At 43.7% G+C, this 21,819-nt stretch overlaps 1 protein-coding gene across 1 annotated transcript in view; it reads right to left on the bottom strand.

Moving 5' to 3' along the window:
- Window positions 1-1,399: 1,399 nt before the first annotated feature.
- Window positions 1,400-21,819, bottom strand: part of dtwd2 (DTW domain containing 2) — a 174,528-nt gene continuing 154,108 nt past the window's right edge. The window contains exons 5-6 of the mRNA XM_041186554.1: window positions 8,515-8,643; window positions 1,400-2,628 (exon numbers count right to left, since the gene is read on the bottom strand). Coding sequence (XP_041042488.1) covers window positions 2,458-2,628; window positions 8,515-8,643 — 300 coding nt within the window. The 3' untranslated portion in view covers window positions 1,400-2,457. The remainder of the gene's footprint in view (window positions 2,629-8,514; window positions 8,644-21,819) is intronic.

Below are 21,819 nucleotides of genomic sequence, written 5' to 3' on the forward strand. Positions count from 1 at the left end.
AATGAATTCTGCAAGTGATACTTCCACTAGATTGATTTTGTTAATGTAAACCATCGATCTATTATATGGAGCAGATATTTTTAAAAATCAGCTCAAGTAAAGCGAATAAAAAATTCACTTACATTGATGTGATAAAATAAATACACAGCCACCAGGGGTTTGGAATTTACTTCCCACAGTTTTTCTCTCTCTCTGTCCTCACACTCTGCACCTTGCTTGATTAGCAGCATGGGCTTGATGTTATACCTCGGGTTGTCATTTCTCTGACAGTTACTAAAAAGCGACCCGGGCGACTGAACATCTATTTGTTTCTCCCATTCAGAGCCCCCTGAAGTGACTGGTAGCAAGCTTGTTATCAGCAATAGACAGTATGAGGAACTGTAGTTGTAAACTCTGTACAACACCTCATCCCCCATTTGTTTCATTCTTTTTAAAACTTTACCTATGAATATTGATGACTCAGCAACTGCCCATTATCGCTCTGCACCATTTACAAGTTGCAGTGGTTTGAATCCTGCATCAGAATTAATTCTTTATTCCAGCCCGGACTGAGCTACACAGAGCTAAAATGCAAAGCAATGCAGGAGAAGCAGCTGTGTAGATGAACAGATTCATTTAAATTAATTATTTTTCTTTCTAACCCCTAATCAAGCAAACTTCAAAGCTTAAAGTCCCATTATGATCTGTAGGGAGCGGATTCAAGTCGTCTAGCACGCGTTAGCTGTAGTCTACTACTTACCCAAACAACTGCAAATCAGAAAACAAAAGAATTCTCCTCCATCGCAAACAAATAAATACACAAAGTTCAACTTCAATTTTTTTTATTACTCCATTCTAAATGTGAAGCATTGTGGTTCCTGTCTAACGTGCTGTCCTAGATGTCACCCTGATATCTGCAGGATTTGGTAAGATAACTATCAGAAACACGTTTGAATGCACAAACCTTTACTTTTGATTACTCTTTCCTTTTTTTTGACGAATATGGAGGTTTGAATTATTAAGGTATTACAAATGGCTGATGTCAACTTTACACTGTGAACTGAACTGCACAGGGATGCACCAAGATTTTCTTTCAATAGGACCGAAAATGCATGGTACCACTCCACTTGCATTTTAGCCAGGGAGAATATACATGAACTCCACACCTGACCCTGTCAAAGTATCTGTGGTAATGGGTAGGCCACCTAATTATGGAGCGGCACCTGCCAGAAAATGGGAGGCGGGCAGAGGAGGAGGTTGAAATTGCTGAGCCCTGGCACAGCAACTAGAGAAAATTCTGCTGGTATCACCACAGCCAGTCTCATAACAGCTCCTTACTGAAGAGGCTCAATTATCCTGAAATATTGGCAAATTTGGAGGTCCAGCCGGGAATCAAGATTAAGGCATCACCCCCCCCCCCCGCCCCCCCCCCACTGCCTGATAGACCCTACATCATCACTCCAAGTGCCAAAGGCCAGTTTCAAATTAGAAATCAGAATGTTCAGTATAAAGGAGGCCAGGGATGAGAAATTTATTTATTTTTTTAAAAAGTGTGCCTCTGTCAGTGAGGGTTGAAAATCTCTGTTCCAGCAGTTACAATCACTGTTGACATTTCCCCAAGGGCCATCATTCCTGACTAGAAATTCCCCTCCCTCCAGCTTTGCCACCCTGAATATCATGAGTTCCACTGGAGGCAGATGGAAGTTCCACCACATACAGAAGCTGGCTGGCACTGCACACTGGGTCCGAGTGTATTTATGTCCTGATGACTTACATTAGGAATTTTCCTCTGAGCCACTATGGAAACTTGGTATTTCCAGGTATGAAACAGAAGTTGGGGTCCCATTTACAACTGTACATTATTGTCTTTGATAAATGAAAACTACATGTGGGCTAACTGGTGACTCAGCTTATAACTGTCCAGGTAAAAAAAGCTCCTACAGACCAGCAGTGGTAAATCCTGATTGAGATGGGCCTGGATAAAGCGTCCTATTCTGGTTCAAAAGAGGTAAATTCCCAAGTGAGGCTAACAAAAACATATTGTTTAGATATAACCCTCCATCACTACTTTACTGAGAACTGTAGAATTGCAAAGTAGACCTCAGAAAGCAAAAGAAAAAAGAAACAGCTTTAACCCTCTAAACTTATTAAGGGGTGACTTTCCTCGGGGCTTCTGTCACTGTGCTGCCATAATGCCAACGAAATTTCAGGAGGAACCTATTTATGTATGTAAACAAGATTCCTGCTGAATATTTGCCTAAATTACAGCAGTGCTGCAGGGGAAGCCCTGAGGAAACTTGTCCTCAGAGTTCGGTCAGATTGAAATAGTAACAGGAAACAACAGGAATCAGACTTTAGAAAATTGATGTGCAACCTAAATGAAAATTCAAAGATAGAAAACTATGACGATTCATAGAAAATTCCACAAGAAAATTGCTGCTCAAAAAAATAAAGCCTAATTAAAATCATACTTGTCCCCTATACTTTGACATTGTTCACTAAACGTTCCATTCTATTGAGTTTACGTTTATTCTTTGGCATTGATTTTTCATACAATCCATTCTTGATCAAATGTTCCTTGCTGTGATGGATCTGAGCTCCATGCTGAAGCTGGAATGAGCACAAAGCTTGAAGAGGACGTAGAACAATCTGTGGATTTAAAACAACAAAAATGACTGATAATTCAGAAGTAATACCTATTTATTGATTCCGTTAATGTTGTAATGTTCCTTTAAGGAATAGCAGCATCACATCATTAGAAGGGAACTGTGTCATATGATCCAACTTGATTTCACTTTTGCTTTTAGGAACATAGGAACAGGAGAAGGCCATTCAGCCTATTGAGCCTGCTTCATACCATTCAATTAGATGATGGCTGATCATTTACCTTAACACCACCTTCCTACACTTCCTCCATATCCCTTGATGTCTTTAGTCTCCAGAAATCTATCAATTTCTGTTTTGAACATGCTCAATAATTGAGCTTCCACAGCCCTCCGGGGTAGAAAATTCTAAAGATTCACCACCCCCAGAGTGAAGATATTCCTCCTCATCTAAGTCTTAAACGGTCTACCTCTTATCCTGAGATTATGTCCCCTGGTTTTTGATTCACCAGCCAAGGGAAATATCCTATCTACACCTACCCAGACATGCCCTGTTAGCATTTTGTGAGTTTCAATGAGGTCACCCCTCATTCTTCAAAACACTAGGGAATACAGACCCAGTCTCCCCAATCTCTCTTCATATGACAATCCCACCATCCCAGGGGTTAATCTGATGAACCTCCATTGCAATCCCTCGATGGCATGTATATAAGGGGACCAAAATTGTACACAATGTTCACCCAGAGCCCTGCTGCAGATGTCTTCAAACTTTCTACCTATGTACAGCTGTTCTTATGTGCCTAGTCTAAATAAATGAATCCACAATGTGTTTACCCAATCTCATATGAGTGATTGGTGCCTTTATATCATTATACCAACACGACAGTTAGTAGAGACAGTATTCCTTGTGTTATTATTGCTTAAACTAGATTTCACAAACCTCCCATGATTAAATGGCCAGATAAAAGAAGAGAAAGGTCATTATCAAGTCTCATAAGTGCCCCAAAGCCCTTCACATACAATGCATTTCTTTGAAGTGCAATGACTGTTAAGTTAAATTGCAAAAGGCTAGTATGCAAGTACAGCAAGTAATTAGAAAAGTTAATACAATGTTAGCGTTTATTGCGAAGGGGATTGAATACAAAAGGAGGGAGATTATGCTTCAGTTATACAGGGCTTTGGTGAGACCACATCTGGAGAACTGTGTATAGTACTGGCCTCCTTATTTAAGGAAGGATGTAAATGCATTGGAAGCAGTTTAGACAAAGTTCACTAGACTAATACCTGAAATGGGAGGGCTGTCTTATGAGGAAAGGTTGCACAGGCTAGGCTTGTATCCACTGAAATTTACAACTTGATTGAAACAAATAAGATCTTGAGGGGTCTTGACAGGGTGGATGTAGAAAGGATGTTTCCTTTTGTGAGAGAATATAGAACTATATAGAATATAGATCGCTGTTTAAAAATAAGGGGTCACCCATTTAAGTCAGAGATGAGAAGAAATTTTTTCCCTGAGGGTCATGAGTCTTTGGAACTCTCCCCGAAAAGGCAGTAGAAGCAGAGCCTTTGGATATTTTTAAGGCAGAGCTAGATAGACTCTTGATAAGCAAAGGGGTGAGATATTATTGGAGGTAGGTGGGAATGTGGAGCTGAGGCTACAATCAGATCAGCCATGATTTTATTGAATGGCAGAGCAGGCTCGAGGGGCTGAATGGCCTACTCCTGCTCCTAATTCGTATGTTCGTTTGATAAACATCGCAGCCATTTTTGCAAAATGAAAGTAGGAGAATAGCCATTTAATCTGTTTTGGTGATGCTGGCCAGCAATTGGTAAAGAAGATTTTGAGGAGGTTTAACAATGGCAGCACTTGAATCAAACGGCTATGCTCTGAATTGTAATCTAGTTGGTATTTAAAAGTTTTAGTTGTGCATAAAAGAATCCAAAAACAGACTTGCTAACAGCTATTCACAGGAAATTTACTGTTGTTTTTATCACTGAGGCTTCTTCACTGATCCCCTTCAGCCTCTGGAGTGGACAACTTTACTTCCTTGATGGCTTCAACCTCCATCTCAATTCATCCTGCTCTCTTACTGACCTCTAATCCTCCTTAAATCTCTCCCACCTTGTAAACTCTTCAACACATATTGTTGGCCATCCCCTTGAACTTGCCATCTCACACAGTTTTGCTAGTCTCCATAGGGCAGAATTTTCCCGCCACTGGGGGGGGGGGGGGGTGGGGGGAGGGAGAGAGAGAGAGAGAGAGAGTTGTTGGGTGGGTGCCCCTGATCGGAGGCACAGCGCCATTTTACATTGGCGGGCCAACTTAGGCCCGCCCAGCAGCGTGACATCTGCAGGGAAGCGCTTTGCACTCCCTGTGCGGGCAGAGGAGGAATGCCTAAAATCAAGAGTGCGTTCTTTTGCGCATACGCACGAAAGAGCGCACTAATCTCCCTGAGGCTAAGTGCTGCCTCAGGGAGATCCCCTCTACTTTCAAAAATATTAAAAGTAGAAAAAAAATATTCCCTTACATGTCCCCTCATGTGACAATGTCACATGAGTTGGGACATGTTCATAATTTCTAAAAAAAAAACTTTATTAAAATTTTTAAAACCCTACATGAAACCTCATCCCGCCTGTGGATGAGGTTTCATGTTTTTTCTACTTCCCGCCGGGGCTCCTGGCTTGCCCACCAACTTTAAGGTTGGACGGGCAGGTCCACTAATTACTTTAATTGATCTGTCAATGGCCTCAATTGGCCATTGACAGGTCGGCGGGCGGACAGCTGATTTTGCTGTGTCCCTGCCTTCCTGAAAATTTAAATGGGGTGTGGGGACGTTGGGAGTTCTGCACCGCCCCTGCTCGCCGACGGTAAAATCCTGCCCATAGTGTCGATTACAGATAAGGCCATCTCTGATCACTTCCTTGTATCACTCTCCAGCCACATTCCCCTTCCTTGCTCCAGCCCTACCTCCTTCTGTATCCATCTCTAGAAAAAAACTATCCCCCAACTCACCTACAACTGCACTTTCAAAAGCCCAATTATCTCGCCTGTGGCCCTCTGTACACCACAACATTTCTGCAGCTACTAATTTACTTAACCGGAACCTAACCTCCACTTTTGGGGGAGGGTTTTCCCCTTGTCGGGCGGGCCCAGGGAGCGGCCACACAAATTTCGGCGCCTGCGATTGAGCCCCAACCGCAATTTCATAGCGGCTGGCCAGTTAATGACCAGCTAGCATGAATCTAGCGCTGAAATGCTCAGCGCTGCCTGAGTGGAGATGGGGGGGCGGGGGGGGCGGTGTGTGTGCAGGCAGGGCGAGTGCGGAAGTCAGTGTATGCGCGTTGGTGCACTCAGTGAAAGCTCCCTGAAGGTACAGAGTTGCCTCAGGGAGCTGAAGCTTTCTAACATTAAAAATAAAGATTTTAAAATTAAGGTACACATGTCCCCTCATGTGGCTCTGTCACAAGAGCAGGGATATGTTAAAAATGAGATTTAAAAATCTTTATTTTATTTTTAATTAACATTGGAAACCTCATCCCGCCTGTGGATGGTTGGAAGGGCAGTGATAAATTCAATTTAAGTAAGTCGTCTTAAACCCATATTCCCTGCACCCTCACCTTCAACAATGCGCAGGGAGCTCGTGGGCTTCTCTGTCACTAAGATTGAAACCATCTGATCAGCTGCCTCTGCAGTTCTCCTCCTTTCAACTAGCCACCTGATCAACCTCCCTTTAAAAACTCCCCTGCCCAAGCCCTGAACTCATATCTTTCTCCACTTTCTTTCCATGGGACTCACCTCCTGTTTCCTCGAACCCATTCCCACTAAACTGCTGATCACTCAACTTCCCCTCCTGGCCTGTATGTTAGCCAATATTGTAAATGGTTCTCTCTCTTCGGCTGTTGTCCCACTCTCCTTTAAATCTGTCATAACCCCACTCCTCAAAAAGCCAATCCTTGGCCCCATCGTCCTTGCAAACTCCCATCTCCAAAATCCCTTTTCTCTCCAAAGTCCTTGAACGTGTTGTAGCTTCCCAAATCCATTCCCATCTTTCCTGGAACTCCATGTTCGAATCTTTCCAATCAGGTTTCCGCCCCACTACAGTACTGAAACAGCTCTTAGCAAAGTCACAAATCACAGCCTATGTGATTGTCACAAAGGTAAACTTTCCCTCCTTGTCCTTCTCGACTTGTTTGTAGCCTTTGACTCAGTTGACCACACCATTCTCTTCCAATGCCTCTCCACTCTTGACCAGCTGGGTGGGACAGCTCTCACATGGTTCCATTCTTATCTATCTAATCATATCCAGAGAATCATTTGCTACTGAACCATTTCCTCTGCTGTCCCCTAAGGATTAATCCTTGTCTGCCTTCCTATTTCTCATCCACATGTTACTCACTGATGATATCATTCGAAGGCACAGCGTTAGTTTTCACATATAGTCTGATAACACCCAGCTTTGCCTCACAACCAACACTCTTGACTGCTCCGCTGTTGCTAAGTTATCCAATGAGCAATACTGGATGATCAGAAATTTCCTCCAATTAAACATTGGGAAGACTGAAGCCACTGTTTACGGTCTCCACTCCAAACTGTGATCCCTAGCTACTGACTCCATCCTTCTCCCTGGCAACAGTCTGAGATTAAGCCAGTCGGTTCACAATCTTGGTGCCACATTTGAACCTGACATGAGCTTCTGACCTCATATTCATGCCAACACTTAAGACCATCTATCTTCACCTCCATAATATTGCCCAACTTCACCCCTGTCTCTGCTCATCTGCAGCTGAAACCCTCATTTGAGCCTTCATTACTTCTAGTCTCAGCTATTCCAAAGCACCCCTGCCTGGTCTGCCCTCATTCGACCCTCTGTAAACTTCAGATCATCCAAAACCCTTACGTCCGTCTCTTAACTCGCAGGCAGTCCCATGCCTCTATCATCCCTGTGCTCATTGGCCTACATTGGCTCTCAATCAAGCAACGTTTTGACTTTAAAATTCTTATCCTTACTTTCTAATCCTTCCATGACCTGCTCCCTATCACTGTGGTCTCCTCCAGTCCCACAATCCTCTGAAATATCTGCGCTCATTTAATTCTAGTCTTTTGTGCATCCCTAATTTTAATTGCTCCACCATTGGTGGCTGTGCCTTCAGTTGCTTGGGCTCCAAACTCTGGAAAACTCTCCCTCCAACTCTCTGTCTCTTTGCCTTGTTTTCCTCCTTTAAACTTCTTAATATCTACCTTCTAGACTCAGCTTTTGTTCCTCTGACCTAATATCTTCATATGTGGCTTGGGGTCATACTTTTTTCTATAACATTCCTGTGAAACACCGTGGGACCTTTCATTATATCAAAGGCACTGTATAAATACAAGTTGTTGTTTTATTATATTAGTCAGTCTGCTATGGGAATTGCTCAGTGAATAAAAGGAAAATGAAGCTATGATTTTGCAACACTTCCCCCTCAAAATAGAATCAAGAAATGCTTAACTTTCTGTAATAAGCTGTTCCCTTCCTTCAGCATGATGAAAATGTCCTACAATGGCTGGTATGCAGCAGTAATGTGGGGCTGGAGGTGGGATATGTGGTGGAAGGGAAAGAAGATGAAGCTTGATATTTATTTGACATGTTTGAGAGAATGGTTAAAATGCAGGCAGAAATGAGTGCATAATCTATACTTAATGAACATTTGCTTCGGTGTCAGTTACAGTGTTTCCTCCCACCTCTACAAAAATATCAAGGCCTTTCATAAACTTGTGCATAGTCTACATGCAGCTTACAGAGTTATTTTATTAAGCTCAAATCATTTCAATTTAATTAATGTCTATGATGCAATAAAGAATGCCAGTCAAATGATTTTGTCCCTGTCAGTATAATTCTACAATTTACAACATAACGTGAGTTGCCTAGAATTGTGGCATCTTGTGACTTCTTACCTCATGAATGCAATGGTTCTTTTCCACTATTGACAATGCAAAGGCTGCACACTCCAGTGTAGAGAGACAAGTATTTGTTGGCTGAGTTCGAATTATGTATTGGCTCGATAAACTGGTTTTGAGTTGAACCTAAAAGCAAAGAGAGTGACAAAGCTATTTTTTTCTGAAAGCTACTTATTTCCCCATAAAAAATGACACAAACACACTACAGCAAAATGCAAGGTTATGCCATGGCATAGGAGATAAAGGTACTGAGTGCAGTGCTACTGAACCAAACAGATCAGGAAGATAGAATTACCTGGAAAAACTCAGCAGGTCTGGCAGCATCGGCGGAGAAGAAAAGAGTTGACGTTTCGAGTCCTCATGACCCTTCGACAGAACAGTTCTGTCGAAGGGTCATGAGGACTCGAAACGTCAACTCTTTTCTTCTCCGCTGATGCTGCCAGACCTGCTGAGTTTTTCCAGGTAATTCTGTTTTTGTTTTGGATTTCCAGCATCCGCAGTTTTTTTGTTTTTAGATCAGGAAGATCCCTGATTCAACCTTTATGAAGTTAGGGAACCTTAGCTATGGTGGAAAAGGGGGTGCGCAATTAAGCCAGGAAGGCAAGGAAACAAATCAGACAATATTCCTGCTCCAGCTGGCAGGGATGACGGATGAAAAATGCAAAGCCGCGCTAAATTAAAACAGGAGACGTATTCAGCTACAATTTCCCCAGCTTTCAGATAGGCTGCAGGCATTTAATGTCAAGGTTCACACACAAAGAATAGCTTCCAGTGGAATATAACCTGGCATGACTATAAAGCCAATAACTGGCAGAGTGGTGGAATAAGTTGTAAAAATATGATTTCTGTGCAACCTAAAACAGAGTTAGAATGGGATTCCTCAAAAAGGTTCTGATAGTTCTGTGTGAACTGACACACTTTCTAGTGCTTATTGTGTAAGAGTTAAAGCAAGATTCTGTCAATATTATGAAGATATAGAACATGAGCATGAGTGTAAACATCAAACCTGATGGACACAGCATTTTACTAAGGTTTATAATTGAAGAAAACAAACAGAAGTGAAAATACAGCTTTGTATTAGAGATACCAACAATAATGAATGAAAGGCAAAGCAAATGGGTTTGCCTATGGCAGAATCCAAGTGAATGTTGCTTGATAGCACTGTCGTTAGCACCTTCCATCAATTTGCTGATGGCCGAGAGTAGGCTAATAGGGGAGTGATTGGTCAGATTGGATTTGACCTGCTTTTTGAGAACAAGACATATCTGGGACATATACTGGAACAACATGGCCAGGGACGAGGCTAGTTCTGGAGCACAAGTCTTCAGCACCACAGCCAGGATGTTGTTGTGACCCATAGCCTTTGCTGTATCCAATGCACTCAGCTGTTTTTTGATCTCACATGGAGTGAATTGGATTGGTTGGACTGGAAGACTGGAATCCTTTGACTGTGGAACTTGGAGGAGGAGGCCTGGATGGATAATTCACTCCAAGCTCATAACTGAAAATAGTTGCAAATGTTTCAATCTTATCTTTTGCATTCATGCTGGGCTCCACCGTTGTTTTATCCACTAAATAAAAAATCCTTTGGGAAAAATGTGACAAGTATCAGTGATACTGTACTCACATAACCATATTTGTTTTTAGTCATGATACTTTCACAACAAAATTAAAATCCAATCCTTACAAAAGTTAACATCTCAAATAGCCTTAACCTTTTTATTACACACACACAACACAATAAAAGCACCAATACATTACAAACGCTGTCAATAACACATAAATAAGTCATATTTTTCTGGGGAAAGTATAAAGTGGCAGTAATTCAAAGTGACAGTTTAAGAGCTGTCTGTTTATAGGTTCCGTAGGGATTTCAAGTCATGCAATTGTTGTAAATGGATGTCACGAAACACTTTGGCTTTCTTCAAGTCATGCCGACTAACTATCAAAGTCAAATTGTTGGCTGTAGTGGAAATTACAACAAATTGAACCTCTGGCTCCCACAAATGTATGTGGAGTTTCAAATGTTAAAACCTTAGAGTAGGGTATTTCCTTTAGGATGCAATCAATGAATTAGGCGCAAATTGCACATGCTTTGGGAAGTGAATTTTTCTCGGGTTTTTCACTCAAATTGATTTGCATTTTGCCATATACAAGATTCATTACGAGCCACACAACTCGACAGTGGCTTAAAACAATTTTTAAAAATAATTTTGCTTGAAAAATACTTCTCGATATATATTTAAAAATGAGTGTTAATTTGATGTAGTTTGATTAATGTAGCTGAAAAAGGGTTTTATATCACAAAACTAAGCATTTCCATCCATATCTAAAAAGCTACCTGTGAGTAACACGATTTTAAATTACAGAAAACAACAAAAAAAATAGAACCACTTGCTGGTTTTACTGGGACACAGCAGCAGTTTAAAAAAAATTACATTCAAAAAATTCTAAATCATGTCTATTAGTGTCCATGCACCCAAAAAAAACAACTTGTAGAGCCTCCTTGAAGGTCTGCGAACAAGCACAATTAATAGTAATTCCCAATGGCGATTAATTCATCCCGAAAGCCTGGTCAGTTTTGTGGGTGTGGCTGGCTTGTAGTGCAACATTTTATAACACAAAATAGCGAAGAAACTTGATTTGAGTTGAACATAATCTGCACTTTTGAATGGGTTATGCTAACTGTGTATGAACTGCACTGAAAAGAATAGCACAACCAAGCAGAAACTCTATGCCTTAACTTTAACACTATTCAAATCCAAAACACAAATATAGCCCCAATCATCATAAGTCATAAAAATATATAGTGTAGTTCAATTAATGCTAGCTTAAATGAAAGACCTGGCGCAGAATTTTATGTGAGGTGGGTGAGGTCTCGGATCAATTATTGGCCAGGTACATAAGGGCCGCTGCTCATCCAGCATCAGTTTTGAGGCTGGTGGGAGGAGTTCAGGGATGCGGTTAAGCTGAGCAGGTTACCCTGCTTGGGCCTCAGGCAGGAAGAGGTCACCTCCATCAAGGACTCCCTTTCCACATCAACCATCTCCCCTCGTCCGCCCCCCTCACCCCCATCCACCAAAATCTGCATCTCGCAGGTGCTCTCTCCCAACTCCCCATCCTCGCCATCCATCAAGAGCTCCATCCCTCTCTCCAATCAGATTGACCAGCAGCTCTCTGAAGTGGGACTTCTGCCTGGGTGAGGATTGCAAGTCCTGTTTCCAGCCAATTAATGCTCCATGGAGCACAAATGGCTGTGGGGCTGCTGTGATCAGGATGCATTCCCTGCCATCTCTTCAGGTGGTGGGGTGAGAAACCCCAGCACTGAAAAATTCTGCATCTCGACAGGAGGAATCAACAGAACAGACCTGAGATTGACTTGTGCTAAGTTCTACATATTTCTGAAGAAGTCACTGAGTGTAAATTCATCTTGGACGGTCGAGCAAAATGAACATTAAAGGACTGACATCCCACTTTACACTCTTACTGATTTTCATTTCTATCGCTGTCAGGATCTGCAATCCTCTGCTTACATTTGCATAAAAAAGACAGCAAAACAAAGATGAGTTGCTTAATATAGCTCAATATTGCCTCAGAAACTCCACCAGACACTTGCCATAACTTGGGTAAAACCCACCAGAAAATGTCAAGAAACCATTTGTGTCACGTTCCTGCAAGGTTCCAGGATTTTGCATTAAGTTTTATAAGGAATGGAAATTCTACCTACCCCTAACAAGACCATCCAGGAGTTGAACCAGGGACAGGGAATCCCTATGACAGGAGCTGCCATTTCTCTGGTTCAGCTGGAACTCAGCAAAACATTGGAAGCCAGAACACCAAATTAATTGAGGTTTACTGACCTCCAGAGAGACGTAAATGAGTCCTACCAGGGGCAAGAAGAAATGGGGTCTGATCTAAGTGAGGAGCAAAATCTGGGCTCCTGAAGAAATTTCAGGCGTGAAACCTATTCACTCCACGTTTTGGGTGTAGTGACTGTGATTCATTGTGTGTCTGCAATCGTTGGAAACCAGGTGGGTAGGACACAGAATTCATCTATCAATCTCTTTTCTGGCAATGCTGTGGCCAGGATCAGATCCTGCGCACCCCCAAACTCTGTTTCTCTGCTGCCATCCTCTACACACTCCTTGTGAGGAGGACTCCCAAGTATCGTTGCTCCAGACAACCTTGCTTTTTTAAAGACACAGTTCCTATAAAAGAGAAGTTGCAGCAATGTAATGCAGGTTGCCCGATAATTATTTGTCATGCAGGGAGAAGCTATGGAACATCAGGGGAAGCACAGCATTGCCCCAGCTTTAGTGACGCCACCCTAGATGCACTTGTCTTGAGAGGCTGAGGCCAGAAAGGAGGCCATCTTTCCAACAAGGGGCAGGAAGCCCTCAAGACTAATCCTCTGACTGGAATGGGAGAGGTGGTAAGGGTGGTCAATGCCACAGCTTGGCACCCAGAAGCTAGCAGCGATGCCACAAAAGGATTAATCACCTTTCTTAGGTGGTCAGGGTGAGTGAATGCATCTGAACATCACATCTCCCACCCATTACACCAGACGCATTACCCATTTACACAGATACATAGTCACTGGCTTTCTGCCCTCATCCTTGTAGGAGAAGGCTTCCCACATCAGATGGAAAAAGCAGGTGATCCCTGGACTGATCCTCTCACCCCCCTCAAGAGTTGGCCCAAAGGATTATGGGCACCAGTGGCAAGGCCATCATGGAAAATGGTAAGTTGCTGCCTTATGCACCTTCTCCACTTACTACTCACCATCATCTTGAAAGGTGCTATGAAATGGAAAACTACCAATGGAGTAACTGTGGACCTTATGATTTCCTCACATCACCCCGTACTTTACCCTTCCCCTGTGCTAGTGCTTTATTCTAGTCAAAAACTGCAAACTTCTCAGCCACAGTAGTTTCAGGTGGAAGGGCAAGAAGGGGAAGAGTCCTTGAAGAAGAAATATTGTCACTTGGCTTAACACTCGTAGCTACCAGCTCAAACATTATGCTAACCTCTAATGTTTGTGCAGGGCTAGAGCAGGGGTCTGCAAAAGATGGGTCACTGGGAATACGTGGGTTGTAGCCAGGCCTGGGAATAGGTCAGCTTATATGCAAACTCCTGGGAGGGTAAGGTAGCAGACGAGTTTTGCTGCAGGGGACTGAGTCGAGAACCTCAGAACTATAGGAAAATGCTGATGAACATGCACACCAAGATATTTAGTGCATTTTCAGGCCTGCCAGAAAGGTTCCTATCACTGAATAAAAGCATTGAGGAATCCAGTTGAACTGTGGCACAGGACATCGCAGAGAGCTTGAAGCCCATTCTTTTCACCATGGAAGGGGTGAGCTCCTCTATGGCAGCACTGCCAGACCAAATTTGCTCGTCACTATCTCAGCATCTATTGCACCAAAGACAGAGGCCTCCCGGCATGTTAGTTCTGCAGTGGAAGCTCAGGCAGAGGTCAGGAGATCCCTGCCCACTGGCATGCAGGCTCAGGCTGCTGCCATCCAGCACAGACAACTGTCATTGTGGATGTGGATGCGATGGCTCAACAGTGCATGCAGGCTTTCATGCTCCAGTGGATTACAAAGATTGTTGGGGCACTGTCCCTTTGGAGTGGTATTGGCTCCATGAAGCATGAACAGGAGTGATCTAAGCAGCAAAGTCTTGACCGTAGGAACTTAATGGTTTGCTCCATGGTGTTGTGGCCCTCTGTGACCGAAGCCTCTCTGACTTCATGTGGTGGGATGGTGGAAGGGGGTTATGAACCACTTGGTGAAGTGTAACTGAACAGCTATCCTATTGTCTATCTTAGAGACCTGAAGATGGTGGAAATTATAGACTATCACAAGATAAAAGCATTGTGAATGCTGCCAGAATAGCAGACATTCACCGAGATGAATTTCTTGGTGTGGTCACACACCAACTGCACATTGAATGACTGATAGCCCAGGTGGTTGCAGTATCTCTCTCCATTGATATGGGAGACCCACAGAGCAACATGCTTGCAGTCAACGGCGCACTGCACTATCGGGAAGGCCGCTATCCTGGGGAACTCATGTGCCGTTTCATCCTGGTCTTTCCTCCTCAGGGAAAAGAGGACAAACTCCCTCTCCTCTTGTAAAGGAACTCTGTCACACCGTTTTGGTGAGACTACATCAGGAGTACTGTGTGCAGTTTTGGTCTCCACACTTAAGAAAGGATATACTCACATTGGAGACAGCACAGTGAAGGTTCACTAAATTGGTCCCTGGGATGAGGATGTTGTCCTATGATGAAAGGCTGAGTAAATTGGGCTTATATTCTCTGGAGTTTAGAAGAATGAGAAGTAATCTCATTGAAACTTACAAGATTCTGAAGGGGCTTGATAGGGTAGACACTGAGATTGTTTCCGCTGGTTGGGGAATCTAAATCACGGAGACACAGTCTCAGGATAAGGGGCTGATCATTTAGGACTGAGATGAGGTGAAATTGTTTCACTCTAAGGGTGGTGAATCTTTGGAATTCTCTACCCCAGAGGGCTATGGATGCTCCATCGTTGAATATACTTAAGACTGGATAGACAGATTTTTGGTCTCTCAGGGAATTAAGGGATATGGGAAGCCGACAGGAAAATGGAGCTAAAGCCATGATCGTATTGAATGGTGGAGCAGGCTCGATGGGCCAGATGCTCTACAACTGCTCCTATTTCTTATGTTCTTGTGTCACCTCCTTGATGCTTCTGTGGATGGTGAATTGCAACACATTGTTGATGTTGCCAACTTCTGCCTGGAAGGGTCTGGTTGCAAAGAAAGAAGCGACAGTGATCTTCATAGCGGGTAGGAGGGCTATCGTTTATCTGGTCTGAAGCTCCAAGTTGGCTGGAAGGAAGTGATATAACTCAATCACTACCTTCTTTGTGAAGTGAAGTCTCCTGAGGCACAGCTCCTGGCTCATTACAACACAGGACTGGTGCTCCCTGTAGACCTTCTTGGGGTAGGGCTTCCTAAGGAGATGCCTTTCTCCTCCCTCCTCGCAGAGATTCACCTCTTTGCCTCCTCCTCTGCATGTCCAGAGCAAGCAACTCTGCAACTACTGCTCGCACATCTATGCAAGGCAACAATATTTTTTAACTTTCTGAGGTCAGCAAAAACCTCCAAACTCCTCCAGCAACTCACCATTGTGCTTCCGCCAACTTTACTTCAGCACAAGCAAGTCAAAAGTATCCTAGCTGCAATTTGTTGAGAAGCCCTTTAAATAGCGCCAGAACGGGGCCCACCTTGCTTCAAACGCTTGCTGTTTCAGGAGTAAGGAAGGGGTTGCCTGCACATTTGTTGATCAACTTTCGTATTTTTGCATCGCATCAATCCGTTGACATCAGGGCTGTGATTGCACACACACAGCACATACAGCGGATGCACCAGTTGACCTTGGCAATGGGGATTAACTGAACAACTAGGAGCAGGTATAGCCCATGCTACAGTATATTGTCATAGGGACAGTTTAAATTTCTAGCTCCCTGACTTTATTCCATGATATTACAAAAACATAAATAAATTTTATCACAACTGACATGCAGCCTTATTGCTAACGATCAGTTACAGTCAAACTCATCACTTCAGTTCTCTCCCAAATTGCCAATTTTCAAATATATTTATATTTACAGCACCAATAAGGCACAAATATAGAAATTTAGACTATCCTAGAAGCAAATCATGAACTGATACAATTTCATTTCTGGGGACTGAGTGAAAGAGATAATCAGTCTGAGTCTTACACTTGAATCAATTATGTTAATCAAAGATTACTGAATAACAAGAAAGCAATGAATAGTCTGAACCCCCATTAGAGAAATGTAAATCTTTTCTCATAGGATTTCAGAAATCTTTGATGGCAATTGACTGGCAGGTTCTGGCCTGATGCACATGAGAACAAATTGTGTCTTAAAAAGGTTACGTTAACTGAATTTTAAAAATCAAGACATTACAAAATTATTTTAAAATCGCCCCTCATCTTGGAGACATGGGGCAGTATCTTCAGCCCCCAAGGGGGCTGGGGCTGGGAATGGGAATGGAGCCTGGAGGGAGATAAAATGAGCCCTACTGACGGTCATGCCAGTTCTCCAGCTCCATCCCACCTTTGGGCCATTTTTGTGTGATACCAAATTGGGGGGGAGGGGGCAGTAAGGCTACCCACCCGCTTGCAGCGGGGAGCTGACATGGCTCGCTAAGAGACTACTGAGGGAAATTAAAGAAGGCCAAGTGGGATTTTCCAGTTGGCCTGCAGGCCCCTGCAACCAGCTTAGGTGTCTTGAGGCAGCTTCCTAGTAGCAGGCCGGAGTTAGGGGGCGGGGGCAGCGCTTTAAGCAGGCCTAGAGTCCTGCCTTCGTGCCTGGGTACGCATTTTAGAGGTGGTTTCCCCCATCCCACAGGGAAGCCTGACAGCAAGATCCGTTTTTTAATTTAAGTTTAAAAAAATTGGAGATAAAGTGCCTCCATTTTGAAGTACCCTGCCCCTTACTTACCCACTATTGCAGCCTGCTGCTCCTTTCAAGCTAGAAGATCTCTGATTGGTCCTCCAGCTTCAAGATCTTGCCCGCTGCCCTTAATTGGACAGTGCGCCATCTCCACAGGCAAAGTGATGCCCCCACGGACTATTTCCCGGGGACAGATTCAGGACCTGGAAATAGTCCAGGCTTCAGTTTCTTGCCCCTCCCCCAAGAGGGAAAATTCTATCCATATTGTCACAAGAGGAGGCTATTCAGCCCATTGAGTCCATGTCAGCTCTCTGTAGAGTAATCTAGTCAGGATCATGCCACCCCATCCTCCTAGCTTTGTAACTTTTTTCCATCAAGTGCCTATCCAATTTTCATTGGAATTGTTGATCATCTCCGCTTCAACTACCCTTGTAGGTAGCGAGTTCCAGATAACAAGAAAATTCGAGGCCCTGAATAAAGCAAAGGCTATGGGCTCTGACAACAACTCGGCAGTAGTGCTGAAAGACTTGTGCTCCAGACTAGCCAAGGTGTTCCAGTAAAAAGCAGGACAAATCCAAACCAGCTAATTACGCCCTATCAGGCTGCTCTCAATTATCAGTAACATGTCACTGACAGTGCTATTAAGCAGCACTTACTCAGCAATAACCTGCTTGCTAATGCTCAGTTTGGTTTCTAGTAGGGGCATCTGGCTCCAGACCTCATTACAACCTTGGTTCAAAGATGGACAACAAAGCTGAATTCAGGAATTGAGGTGGGCGTGAGACTGCCCTTGACATCAAGGCAGCACTTGACCAAGGAGCCAAAGTGAAACTGATGTCAATAGAATCAAGGGGAAAATTTTCATCTGGTTGAAGACATGTCTAGTAAAGCAGAAAATGATTGTGATAGTTAGAGGCCAATCATCTCAGCTGCAGGGTATCTCTTCAAGAGTTTTGCAGGGTAGTGTCTTCACCTGCTTTGTGACTCCTCAAATACTGAAGCAGTCTGTGCCTCCATGCAGCAAAACCTTGACAACATTCAGACTTGGGCTGATAATTGGCAAGTCACATGCATGCCACACAAGTGCCAAGCAATGACCATCTCAAACAACAGAGAATCTATCCTTGCAGTTCAAAGGCATTACAATTGCTGAATCTCCCATCATCAACATTTGGGGAGTTACCATTGACCAGAAGCTTAAACTAGACCAGCCATTTAAATACTGTGGCTACAAGAGCAGCCCGCCAATCCTGCAGTGAGTAGCTCACCTCCTGACTTCCCAAAGATTTCCATGATCTACAAGGCACAAGTCGGGAGTGTGATGGAATACTCTCCATTTGCCTGGATGAGTGCGGTTCTAACGACACTCCAGAAGCTTGACGCCACCCAGCCTCCCTAATATTACGTATTCCTTTCAAGTGAGAGTGGGGTCAAGGGAGAGGGATTGGGAAGCCTTAAACAATCTAGTTAAGATTGATAAGGTGTCAGGTGCATAATGATGGCTTACATTTTAAGAACATAAGAAATAGGAAGAGGAAGAGACCACTTGGCCCCTCGAGCCAATCCGCCATTCAAAAAGCTCATGGCTGATCTTCTTGTGCTTCGATTTCCACATTGCCATCTAACCTTGACAATCTTTGATTCCCTTGCCTAACAAGAATCTATCTACGATAAAAGCAAAATACTGCAGATGCTGGAAATCTGAAACAAAAACAAAAATAGCTGGAAAAGCTCAGCAGGTCTGACAGCATCTGCAGAGAGGAACACAGTTAACGTTTCGAGTCTGTATGACTCTTCATCAGAACTAAGAAAAATAGAAATGAGGTGAAATATAAGCAGGTTGAGGGGAGTGGGACAGGTAGAGCTGGATAGAGGGCCAGTGATAGGTGGAGGCAAAGAAGAGATTGCCAAAGATGTCATAGACAAAAGGACAAAGAGGTGTTGACGGTGGTAATATTAGCTAAGGAATGTGCTAATGGGGACAGTAAGGGTAGAAAGCAGGATGAGCAAGTGACAGATAGCCCTAGTGGGGGTGGGGTAAGGGGAAGGGATCGGAATAGGCTAAAAGGTAGAGATAAAACAATGGATGGAAATACATTGAAAAATAATGGAAATAGATGGGAAAAGAAAAATATATAAAATATATTTTAAAAATAATAAATTATTGAAAAAAGGGGGTGGGGATGGAGGAAAGAGTTCATGATCTGAAGTTGTTGAACTCAATGCTAAGTCCGGAAGGCTATAACGTACCTAGTCGGAAGATGAGGTGCTGTTCCTCCAGTTTGCGTTGAGCTTCACTGGAACATTGCAGCAGGCCAAGGATGGACATGTGGGCATGAGAGCAGGGTGGAGTGTTGAAATGGCAAGCGACAGGGAGATCTGGGTAATGCTTGCGGACAAACCGAAGGTGTTCTGTAAAGCGGTCACCCAGTCTGCATTTGGTCTCTCCAATGTAGAGGAAACCGCATTGGGAGCAGTGAATGCAGTAGACTAAATTGAGGGAAGTGCAAGTGAAGTGCTGCTTCACTTGAAAGGAGTGTTTGGGCCCTTGGACGGTGAGGAGGGGGAAAGTAAAGGGGCAGGTGTTGCACCTTCTGTGGTTGCATGGGAAGGTGCCATGGGAGCGGGTTGTGGTGTAGGAGGTGATGGAGGAGTGGACCAGGGTGTCCCGGAGGGAACGATCCCTGTGGAATGCCGCCAGGGGGGTGAAGGGAAGATGTGTTTGGTGGTGGCATCATGCTGGAGTTGGTGGAAATGGCGGAGGATCCTTTGAATGCGGAGGCTGGTGGGGTGATAAATGAGGACAAGGGGGGACCCTATCATGGTTCTGGGAGGGAGAGGAAGGTGCGAGGGTGGATGCGCGGGAGACGGGCCGGACACAGTTGAGGGCCCTGTCAACCACCATAGGTGGGAAACCTTGGTTAAGGAAGAAGAAAGATATGCCAGAGGAACTGTGTTTGAAAGTGGCATCATCAGAACAGATGCGAAGGAACTGAGAGAATGGGATGGAGTCCTTACAGGAAACGGGGTGTGAGGAGCTGTAGTCGAGGTAGCTGTGGGAGACGGTGGGCTTGTAATGAATATTGGTGGACAGTCTATCACCAGAAATTGAGACAGAGAGGTCAAGGAAGGGAAGGGAAGTGTCAGTGATGGACCATGTGAAAATGTTGGAGGGGTGGAAATTGGAAGCAAAATTAATAATTTTTTCCAGGTCCAGGTGAGAGCATGAAACGGCACCAAAGCAGTCATCAATGTACCGGAGAAAGAGTTGTGGGAGGGGGCCTGAGTAGGATTGGAACAAGGGTCTATCTACCTCTGCCGTAAAAATATTCAATGACCCCGCTTCCACCATCTTCTGAGGCAGAGTTCCAAAGTTGCACAACCCTCAAAGAAAAAATTTCTCCTCATCCTTGTCCTAAAAGGACGATCCCTAATTTTAAAACAGTGCCTCCTAGTTCTGGACTCACCCAAAAAAGGAAACATCCTTTCAACATCCGCCATGTTAAGGCCATTAAGGATCTTGTATAGTTCAAGCAAATCACTTCTCCCTCTCCTAAACTCCAGTGGAAACAAGCCCCGTCTGTCCAACCTTTCCTCATAAGGCAACCCACTCATTCCAGGTATCAATCTAGTAAACCTCCTTTGAACCGTCTTCAATGCATTTACATCCTTCCTTAAATAAGGAGAATAAAACTGCACACAGTATTCGAGGTGCGGTCTCACCGATGCTCTGTATACTGAAGCATAACATCCTTACTTTTATGGTCTGGCAGCATCCGTAGAGAACTGAGTTCTGTTGAAGGGTTATGAGGACTCGAAATGTCAACTCTTTTCTTCTCTGCCAATGCTGCCAGACCTGCTGAGTTTTTCCAGGTAATTCTGTTTTTGTTTTGGATTTCCAGCATCCGCAGTTTTTTGTTTTTATCCTTACTTTTATGTTCAATCCCTCTCATAATAAAGGATAGCATTCTTAATTACTTGCTGTACCTGCATACTAACTTTTTGTGACTCATGTACTAGAACACCTAGATCCCTCTGCACCTCAGAATTAAGCAGACATTCTTCAGTTAAGTAATACTCTGCTTTTTTGTTCTTCCTGCCAAAGTGAACAACTTCACATTTCCCACATTGAATTCGATTTGCCAGATCTTTGCCCACTCACTCAGCTTATCTATATCCATCTGCAACCTCATGTCCTCTTCACAACATATTTTCTTACTTATCTTGGTGTCATCTGCAAATTTAGCTATCATGTCTTCACTCCCCTCATCTAAGTCATTGATGCACATCACAAAAAGTTGAGGCCCTAGCACAGACCCCTGTGGGACTCCACTTGTCACATCTTGCCAATTCAAAGAAGACCCGTTTATGTATACTCTCGGCTTTCTGCCAGCCAGCCAATCTTCTATCCATGTTAATATGTTACCCCCTACATCGTGCACTTTTATTTTCCGTAAGAACCTTTGATGTGGCACACTATCAAATGCCTTCTAGAAACCCAAGTACAGTAAGTCTACAGGCTCTCTTTTATCCACTGCGCACGTTACTCCTCCAAAAAAACTCCAATAAATTGATTAAACATGATTTTCCTTTCACAAAACCATGCTGACTCTTCCCAATTGCCTTAAGCTCTTCTAAGTGCCCAGCTATAACCTCTTTAATGATCGATTCTAATAACTTCCCCACGTCAGACATCAAGCTAACTGGCCTACAGTTTCCTGCCTTCTGCCTCCCTCCCTTTTTGAATAGAGGGGTTATATTTGCTACTTTCCAGTCTGATGGAATCTTTCCAGAATCTAGCGAATTTTGGAAAATTAACACCAGCGCATCGA

This window comes from Carcharodon carcharias, chromosome 4, assembly GCF_017639515.1.
Source record: "Carcharodon carcharias isolate sCarCar2 chromosome 4, sCarCar2.pri, whole genome shotgun sequence".
NCBI classification, from domain to species: Eukaryota; Metazoa; Chordata; class Chondrichthyes; order Lamniformes; family Lamnidae; genus Carcharodon; species Carcharodon carcharias.